This window comes from Tiliqua scincoides, chromosome 12, assembly GCF_035046505.1.
Source record: "Tiliqua scincoides isolate rTilSci1 chromosome 12, rTilSci1.hap2, whole genome shotgun sequence".
Taxonomy (NCBI): domain Eukaryota; kingdom Metazoa; phylum Chordata; class Lepidosauria; order Squamata; family Scincidae; genus Tiliqua; species Tiliqua scincoides.
Genome location: NC_089832.1, coordinates 19,531,013 through 19,540,778, shown reverse-complemented (window position 1 = coordinate 19,540,778; position 9,766 = coordinate 19,531,013). Strand labels below are relative to the sequence as shown.

General features: G+C 57.3%; 1 protein-coding gene across 1 annotated transcript in view; it reads left to right on the top strand.

The window, feature by feature from the left end:
* The first annotated feature begins 481 nt into the window (after positions 1-481).
* EFNB1 (ephrin B1) overlaps positions 482-9,766 on the top strand; it is a 62,176-nt gene continuing 52,891 nt past the window's right edge. Inside the window, exon 1 of the mRNA XM_066640113.1 lies at positions 482-728. Within this exon, the coding sequence (XP_066496210.1) occupies positions 601-728 (128 nt within the window). The 5' untranslated portion in view covers positions 482-600. The remainder of the gene's footprint in view (positions 729-9,766) is intronic.

Genomic DNA, 9,766 nt, shown 5'->3' with positions numbered 1-9,766 from the left:
ACCGGAGGGCGAGGCTGCGCGCCAGAGCCTTCTGCACCGCCGGGCGGCCGCGAGCCGGCAGGGGGCGCTGCTCGCCCACTGTTGCGGGCGGAGCGCGGGCCAGCAGGACAAGCCGCCAGACGGCGGCAGGACCGCCCTTCCTGCGCGGGGCGGCCCGGCCCGACCTCGCCCGGGCGCGGCTGCGGCGCTGCTGCCTCCCGCCGGGCGGCTGGGAGCGTTGCGGCCCCTCAGAGGCGAGGGGGCGGCGCCCAGCGGGCCACTGGCCGGAGCGGCGCCCGACGGCCGCTCCCCGTTCGTGCGCGGCGCCCGCGGCGCGCCAGCCCCGCCCCTCCGGCACGGGGCGGGGCCTGCGAGCGAGGACCCTTCCCGGCGCCTCGCCATTGGCCGCCCGGCGGGGCTGTCCGTGGCGCCGCCTGCGCGGGGAGTAGAGCCGCGGCGGGGCCGGGCGGGCGCAGTGCGCGCCTGGCCGCCGGAGGAGCCGCGTCGCGACGGGACGGGCTGCGCGGGACGGAGCCGGCGCGGCCGGCCGGCCGCAGCTGCGGGGAGCCGGAGGAGCCGCGATGGGGACGCCGTGAGGCCGGACGGACCAGCGCGGAGGACATGGGCCGGCCGGCGCGGCGCCCCGACCCGTGCCGGGCGCTGCTGGGGCTGCTGCTCGCCCTGTGCCGGCTGGCGCCGCTGCTCGGCAAGAGCCTGGAGCCCGTCAGCTGGAGCGCCGCCAGCCCCAAGTACGTGCCCGCCGCCGGGGGAGCGGGCGGGCGGGAGCGGCGCGGCCGAGGAAGGCGCTCCGCGGGTGCCCGGCGGGGCTCTGGCGGTCTCGCCTCCGCGCCCGCGGCGGGACCTCGCCGCTCCGGAGGCGCCTGGGAAGAAGCGCCGGCTGAAGCGGTAGGAGTCCCCGAGCGCTTGGCTGCGGGCGGGCGCGCGAAGGCGGCTCGTCTCCGCTGGCCCTGCGCGCGGCGGAGACGCTGCTGCGGGCTGCCGGGCTCCTCGGGGCAGAGCCGTCTCTGCCGCTCCGGTGTGGAGCGCTGCGCTGCGCTGCGCTGCGGGGGCTCTTCTGCCGGAGAGGCGCCGGGCGGCCGGCTCGAGCGTGTCCCGTCCCGCGGGAGCCTCCGGCGCCTCCGGAGGAGAAGTTCTGGCGCCGCGAGACGGCTGTTGGCGGCTCGCTCTCGCCAGCCGGGCTGTGCTGTTTCGGGAGCGGAGGCGCGCGGCTCGGGGTCTGCGCTGCTGCCCTTGAGCGGCGCCTCTCCAGCCTGCTCGGTCCTGCGGGAGGAGGAGCGGCTGCCCTGTCGGTGGGAGAGAAGATCTGCGGGCGCGGAAGCCCCCTCGGCGTTGGCAGCGCAGGTGCCGGGTTCGGCCTCGCCGCGGGAGACGTTGTCCCGGCCGGCCGTGGAACGGAGGCTTCCCCGCTGAAGCCGGGAGGCGTCCCGGAGATCCGTGGAACTGCTTTGAAGGCAGCGCGGCCGAGTCCGGTCCGCTCCGCTGGGGCTGGGCTGGGCTGCTCAGGGTGCCGGCGGTGGAGTGTGGCGGGCCGGCCGCCTCTGAGGCTGCATCCTGGACGTCTGGGGTTGGAAGGCGCCTCTCAGAGACTGGGGGCTGCGTAACATCCAGGCCCTCCTGCTTTTCCTCCGTAGCAGAAGTGGGGAGAGAAAGGGGGCTCCTGTTGTCACTCTGGGCTCTTTCCCACTTCCTTTTGCCGAAGCGGGAAGGGAGTTGTAGGAAGTAAAGCCTCCGTGATGTGAAGGTGATCCTCTCTTTCAGTGCCAGCTGCCAACTCCCAAGGCAGATTGCTCTGGGTGCAGTTTGTCCTGGTTTGTGCCACAAATGGGTGGTCCTCGTGTTCTAGATCGTGCACCTGGGCTAATGGCCCCTTGCCCGGTGTGTCGGGTGCAGTGTTTTCCTCGCTTAGCATTGCAACAACCTTGCAAAGTGTGCTAGTGCTTAAGCGCTCTTCTCCGTGACAACGTAGCTGTGTGGGGTGTTGGCCCGCTTTGCTTTTCTCTGAGACTTGAACTCGCTGGACGTTCTGAGCCTCCGACTGCTCCAGCACTGCGGCCTGACAGCTTGCCTTGGAGAGCTGTGAGAGTCTCGGTGGAAATGCTCTTTGGCATCCTGTGAAGCTTTAATGAGCTCAGAGTCTCTGTTGGGCAGACATGGACCTGTAGCTGATGGAGGAAAAGGTGCATGTGGTGGCGTGTGTGAATGCGTGTGGCTCCCTGTGGGGCTTGCAAAGAGGCGTGCAAGCCAGTTCCTTGCTGCTACTGCTAAGATTGCTGTTCTCTTTTCTAAATGCTGCCAGGAGATGTTTTCGGAAGCTGCTCGTGCCTTTAAAAAATTCCCTTGTGTTCTTGGGGAGCTTCTGCAGATGGTGCTTCTCTCTCACCCAGGGCTGGGACCGAATGCTTGTTTTCAGAATGAGAACGTCGGAGTAGCTTTGAGAAGCAGCCACCTTGTGTTGAGTGTTCAACCCATTGGAGGTGGTGCTGCCCCCGGGCTGCCTGGCCCTGAGAATGCCCCTCGAATCATTCACTTGATCTTCTCTGGGGCTTGTTGTCATGTTGCCTATTGAGTGGAAGGGGGTGACTTTCCTCCCTGCGCCGATGCCGGTGCCCGTGTCGTGGCCTCTTAAGTCCTTCATTTAGAGCAGTGTTTCTCAAACTGGGTCAGGATGAGCCAATTTCAGGTGGGTCTCCATTCATTTCAATATTTCATTTTTAATCTATTATACTTGATGCTACCATCGTATGTGACTGCATTTGGGGACAGGCTATTATTTCTATAGTTTTAAAGATGATAGTAAGTGGGACTTACTCCTGGGTAAGTGTAGGCAGGTTTGTTAAAAATTTTCTGTCTTGATGATGTCACTTCCAGTCATGACCTTACTTCTGGTGGGTCCTGACAGATTGTCATTCTAAAAAGTGGGTCCCAGTACTAAAAGTTTGAGAACCACCGATTTAGACAAACAGTGGTGTGCATTTCTTCACTGACTTGTGTATTTTTCTTTCCCATTACACTGGGGGAGGGAGAACGGAAATAGACCTCTTCTGCTTTGCTTTGTTGATCAGCTTTTTTGGGGGTGCAAAAATATGTGCAATTCTTGCGGTACTCTGTTGGACTCTTGTTTTGTGTTCTGATTATTAACTGTCATCCTACAAGTTGGCCTGGTGAGGGAAGTTGGGCCCAGGCTTAGTTTGCTGGAGGTAGTGGTGGCTGCGGGGAGCCAGCCTGGCTCGAATTGGTTCCCCTTGTGCCTGAAGTAAGGCTGAGTGAAAGGGTGCTCTGGATCGTGCAAGGGACAGAGGGGGGGGGGAGACTGAACAACTCCTCTGATTCCTGTTGCCTTTGTGTTCCCCCAGGTGTTCAGAGTTGTTGATGTGAGGCAGTAAGTAGCCCAGAGTCCTGCTGTGAGTCTTTGCGGCCGAGTCGCACTCCAAGTCCGTCTACTGTAATGTCGGAGAAATATTGATCCCAGGAGGTATCTGTGGCTCTCACAGAGAGAAAACATTCCAGGCTGGAAAATTAATTTGTGGCTGGAATTTGGCCTTCCTCAAAGTTGTTCAAGAAGGACGAGATGGAAATGATCCGCACCTTCCTTCTCTGAGGAAGCGTCCAGCGTGTTCAGTGGCTGTCCTGTGAAAAGTTCCTCTCTTTCTGTGCGGCCCTCTGCAGCGAGGCTCCTGGTGATCAGTGGACTTTACACCCAAGTAACAGTGCAGAGAGCGTGAGGGTAGACTCCCCCTTCCTTAGTTGGTCGTAGGGAGAGGCGCCTTGCTTGGAGGCCTGAAGTCTGCTCCCAGACCTCAGGGTGTCATTGAGGGGCTGTGATGATGAGGTGTGCTGGTCCTCCTGAGGCCTGCCAGCTCCCTGGCTGCCCCTGGGCTGCACCCTGGTTTTTTCTTAACCATCTGGTCAAGGAAGTAGATTTCAGTGGCTGCTGGCCAGATCAACTCTTGCCTTGAAATGAACTGTGTTTAAAAGACAAGCTGCACAGTGGAGCTGTGAACTACTTGTGGGCTGTTGAAGTGCAAACGGGCTACACCCTGCCCCACCCTGAGCTGCAGAGTGGCAACAAGGGCACACAGAGGCTTGGCCAGAGGAAGAGGAGGCGGCCCAACACTGGTTTAAAACCAGTAGTCCCGAAGCTTATTTAAAGGAAGGAGGGTGTTTGAGCAACTGGGAACAGCAGTGTGATGGGTGGACTTGATGGGGTTTGGCTAGCTCGTCAGGAGTGTCTGTTTAAACTTTTTTTCAAGTGAATTGGATTCTCCCTTCACCGGCTAGTCCTATCTGGGCTGCGCTGGAGCCCCTCCCCCCCACCGCCCAGCTTCCTGACTTGCACATAGAGCAGAATAGAGCAGTGGAGAATCACCATGTTGGTTGGGACCAAAGCACTTCAGAGAGCTCTGTGTGTGTTTGCACACGCGCACCATTTCCAAATGTTCCGCTCCTTGGAATGCAAGTGGGCTGGGGCTGGAGCCTTCTTCCTCCCCGATGGGCTGGGGTTTGGGGCTCTGGCTGGTTTGCAGAGAAAGTGAAGATGTTTCTCGACTTCCAGCACCACAGGCCCTTCACAGCACCTGAGTTCTGTGGCAGTGAGGTCAGACATGGGGTCAGAAGTCAGCTAGCACCACTTGCAGTCTGGAGTGAGACCTGGAGCTTTGAAGAGATGAAATCTGGTAGTTTCAATAGAAGTAATTTGGCCTAAAAATGGTACCTAGCTTTGGACGAGGGAAAGAGAATCCTGATCACTTTGAGCCTGCTTGTCTGCCAGTGCTTGGGAAGCACTGCTAGTTCTTTTCTGGGCAAGAAGTGCAGTCTGGAACATTCTCTGGTGCTCGGCATCTTAGGTGCCCCATTGGCAAGCTCTGATCTGTTCTGTCTCCAGGCTAAAGTGGTGAATGGCTACCCAGAACTCTTGTTTTGAAAGGGGAGGAAAAGAGCTTCAAGCAGTTAAAGTGGCTCAACTGCCAACAGATTTTTTGGCATTTTTAAAAATGCCATTCCTTGTGTTGATTGGTGCGATTGTGAGAGTGGCAGCAATGTCAAAAAGTGTGTCCTTGGCAGTTCCCTGGTTGCAAGCACCTTCTGGTCAAGCAGTGGTTGGTTTGTCATCTCTGCAAGAATCGAAGAGAGAGGAAGGGGCTGCCCTGAATCTCGCTTGGGTTGAGGCTGAGGGTTCCACACCGGTCGCTCTCCTCCTGGTTGCCTTTTGCTGGGTGCCGGGGGGGGGGGAATGGGGAGGCAGAGTCATTGCACCACCTCCAGGAAGGTGACTTGGATGCTCTGCCTTGAGCAAGGGCTCTGGTAGCATGTTGAACCTTGGAGGGTTTTGTCAAGCAAGCAGACTTTTCTCTTGGGGGTTACACGTGGAGTATGTTTAATGCAGAAGGAGCCCCAATCATCCTGACAGTCCTGTAGCAGGGAGGCACATGTAGCGGTGTGGGTCTTTCTTTGCAAAGTCATTCTGCTTTGTATGACTGGAAATGACCCCATGTGCAATTCCTCACTCTGATTTCCCCCTCCGGCTTGGATGCAAGAAATGCAACAGGAAATTCCACCCCATATGGGTAGAATTCTGCAAGTACTAGGAGCCTCCCTGACACTGTTGCATGGAGAACATAAGGACCTGTTGGTGAAGTGACAGGAGTTCTGTCTTGGCTGCAGTCTGCCACTCTTAAGGAACCTGATGAGGAAGGCTTGGTGAGATTCAGGGATTCCAAAGCTTTAAACAACACAAAAATACTTGTGTGTGTGTGTGTGTGTGTGTGTGTGTGTGTGAGAGAGAGAGAGAGAGAGAGAAAGAGAGAGAGATCTGTGGGGCCCCCAGTCGATATTTGTGAAATGGAAGATGAGCAAAAGAGAAGCAGCCAGATTTTAGAACAGTCACAGAACAACCAGAGACAAAGACCTGCATCATGTGTCTTCTTTTTCCAGCGTGAGATAATAAAGTATGTTTTTCAGGTGATCAATGGAAAAACGTGCATTGCAGCATCTCACTGACTCTCTGTCTTGCCTTGAGCAGATGCTGTGGGGCACATTCTGCGCCTGAGAACTGTAAGAGAAACTGAGGCACGGGACTCTGATCAGCAGAGGTTTTGCACAGATGCTTTTGAGTGAACTTTTAATTGGGACGGCAAGAGCAGTCGGCCTGAGAACTTCAGCAGCCGTGTCTTCTGGGAAAAATCCTCACTGCTAGTAGCGCCTTCTCAGTGCTCCTGGGCCAGTCCAGAGGCAGTCTCTGTTTTGCACATCTGTATCTGTGGCAATAATGGAGTGTGTGTTCTTCATCTTCCGTGCTGTGCTTGGCAGGCAAAGTGTCCACTATGTAAACTCTGGGGTGGGAGTGGTGTTGCCAGTGGCTGGGGGGGGGGAATTGTGAACTGGTGCTGGCTTGCTTTAAATGAGTGTGGAAGGGTAGCTTTTGAATGGATCTTGAGGCTCCTCCTAGATCAAGGGGGCTGGTTTCTTGCTTGGTGGCGTCTGCTGGAGAAGGGAGGTGAGCCCTGAAGGGAAGTTCAACATGCAAATCTGTAGCCAGAAACATGGGTAGGGGAAGGATCCCAAGTTGCTTTGAAATGGGAAAGCGGAGAGAGGCTGTCTGGTTTGTGTTTAAAACTTCTTAATGTTGGAGTTTAAACTGGCGGACTTTGTGAGGGGCAGGCGACCAAGAGCCATTTCTGCTTCTTGGGATTGTTCTCTTGTTCTATTTCAAAGAGATGATCGGATTAAACAACTTTTGTACACTTGTTTATGAAGCACATAAAATTGTTAGGCTCCCAGCACAGAATTGAAGAATGGCAGCAACTTGGAAGGGAGAGGGGCTTGAAAACATGACACCCCAAGGTCCTCGGTGGTGGGAGCCACTGATCTGCCCTTCTGCTCTGTGGCAGTCCACTGCAAGAGGAATGACTGTTATGGGCAAACGGAAATGCAGCCGTTCTGGAAAGTCACTCCCCTGAGGGAACTCTGGCTTTCAGTTAATGGGAAGAAAAAGGGAGGCTGGCAGGGCCGGAGACTGATGTGCTGGCTGCTAGAGCACAGCCTGCAGTTGGTCCTCGCTGGGCTGAGATGACAGCACCAGCCTTGGTAATTGGGTGATTTGGAAAAAAACACCAATACCGTTAGGCAAGTGTCTTTCTGAAAGGCAAAGAGGACCTGGGCTGGTGGGCCTGGTCTCCGTCTAGGTCTGGACCTGCTTTCTTGCCCCTGCTCAGGTGTCCCAATCCTTACCAAGAGTTTTGCCTCTGCTGGAGGGATGTGGGCAGACCCCTCTGTGGCAGCCTGTGGTGCTTGTGAGGTTGCTAGTGGTGTGTTGGTGTCTCCAATGATGTCCAAGTTTTGCCATGGGTGATGTCTGCGGGGGCTAAGAGTTGGTGCTGCTCTCATCTCCATTTGGCTCCTGGACCCCACGGTGGGTGTGAGACCCTTCCCACCCAGCTCTAGCATGATGACTCAGCAGGGATGTCCACTGAATTCCTTTGCATGTGCTGTGGAGCAAATGTGCTTCAGGGTTGCTACTTTGGTTGACCCTCTGATAGGCCGTGGCTCCCCTGAGCAACAATTCTGGAGTTTAGGAAATGCAGGTACATCTCTCTTGTCTAAAAACTCCCATGACAATGTTCAAGAGGCAGTGTGTATTTGAGAGGATGCAGTGCCTGTGGTGGGGAGTCGAATTGCAGCCCTACTCTTGAGCAGGCTCCCAGGCATGGCGCCTGCATGGATGAGAGAGCCTCCGGATCGGGCCTACCACTGGGTGAGGTGAGGGCCTGGCTGGCTGGGGTGAGCGGGCCTGCTCCAGGGAGTGATGCTGGGGAAGGAGCAAGTGACGGTTGGGGAGTTGCTGACGGTCGCCGGGTGGGTTTTCTTCCCCAAGTCTGGACTCCTGGAGGTGTAATTTGATTCTTCCTGAGCGTTTTGGTGTGTCCGGTTTTTTCCTTTGGCAGCCGAGGTGGTTCTCTTCTGCCTGGACGGCTCTTCATACCAGCTGTGCTGCCTGACAAATCCAGGCTGATACCAGGCTGGTATCTCATGGCTGGATCTGCTTTCCAGTCCTGTGCGCCAAACCAGTTTCTCTTCCCACACCCTCCTCTCTTTCTTCTCAGTTTGCTGCCTTTCTTTTCCTTCTGGTTTGGGTTAAGCTCCAGGTGCGCCTCGTCTCTTCCCCTTTTTGTGGTGTTTCGCATCCGGCACATTCGTGTACTTGCCGCTTCTGAAGCAGCCTCTGAGCACAAGCGCGGCCCTTCTCATTAGCTGCCGTGCCCCCCGTATCTGGCTGGGCACCAAACAGATGGAGCCATGAGCCTCCATACTTTGTTCCTGCTGGTGGAAATCTTGCTGCTTTGGGAGGAGACGGGACTTGAGTGCCTCGCTGGAAGGGTTGCTCTGCTCTCGGCAGGCAGGCAGTCTCTTGAAAGTGGGGAGTGCCCAACGTGGCTGCCCAGGGAGGCGAGTTGCCTGGCAGGCGTGCTCCCTCCCCCCACGCTGAACGCCTTTCCTTTGTTCGGCTGTGTTGCAGTAGCCTGGCTGGACACAAGGGGGCGATCGGAGGCTTGTTCTCCAAGAGCGACATCAAGACTTCGTTGCTGACTGGAAGAGACTTTGCCTGGGCAACAGTTCCTCTGGAGTAGCTCCCCCCCCCCGCCGCCGCCGCCAAGGCGGCCCTTGCCTTGCCGTGGTGCGCTCGGTGTGCCAGTGAGGGCGAGCGGAAGCTGGCTCCTGCCTTCTTGGTCCCAGGCTGATCCCAGGATGAGACAGCTGCCGGTCCCGTTGCCCCCTCCCGCCTGCCTCGGATGGGCCTCTGTAGAGGGTTGTGTTGGGAACGGCCCCTTCCTCCCTGTCCTTCTCAGACCCAACGCAGGACGGATGAGTTTAGAACTGGGCCGTGCGTGTTCGTGCTCCGCTTTGTGCTTGCATGTGCTTCCTTGAATGAGTAGCTCACAGGCAGGACCTCCATCACCGCAGGACCAGCTGCACTGTGTGTGCACTTCTGCAGGGCAGAGATACCCTGGGCTGCCAGAGTGAGGGGAAGGGGCCTTGGGGTCTGGCCAGAGGGCTGCTGACTGCTATTCAGGCAGGGGCTGTGCTACAGTTGTTCCTCTCCAATGGACACATCCCAAGCCTCCCTTGACCTGGAAAGAGCTGGAGCCTGGAGGATTTATGGCCCTTGTAGGCTGCACCAAGAAAGTATGGCTCGCTGCTGTCTCCTTGTGCTGGGCTCATTCACCCAGGGGATTGCGAATCCTGCCTGGTGCAGCTCCCCATTGAGGCTGTTGTGGCACAACAAAGTTGAGTTGGCAGAGAGTGGCTGATGCTCCAAGACACCTTCTCTGTTTTCTGCACCCCTCCTCTTCTGAATCATCCCCATACTGCAGATGGAGGGTGCTGAAATGGGGAGAGGGAGCAGCTTGCCAAGGCCTCCCAGTGAGTTCATGGCAGAGAGGAACGTCAGGCGCAAGGGAGTGGCGATGGGGTGCAGATGTCTTATAGCTTGTGTGTTTCCAGAGGCATTTGGTGGGCTGCTGTGAGATGCAGGAGGCTGGGCTGGGGGGACCCCGGACCTGCCCCTGCATGGGGGGCGGAATTGTACTAGGCCCCCAAACTCCCCCTCTGGCTGCAGATGTGCTTTGGACTAAGGGGGAAAGCAACTGAGAGAAACTGCGTTGAGGACTTGGCTTCTCAGGGAGCTGTGGTGGTGGCGGACTCATTTTGCTCAGCCCTCAGTCAACTCTGCCTCCCTTGTGGATGGGAGAAGGAACCAGGGACCGACCCT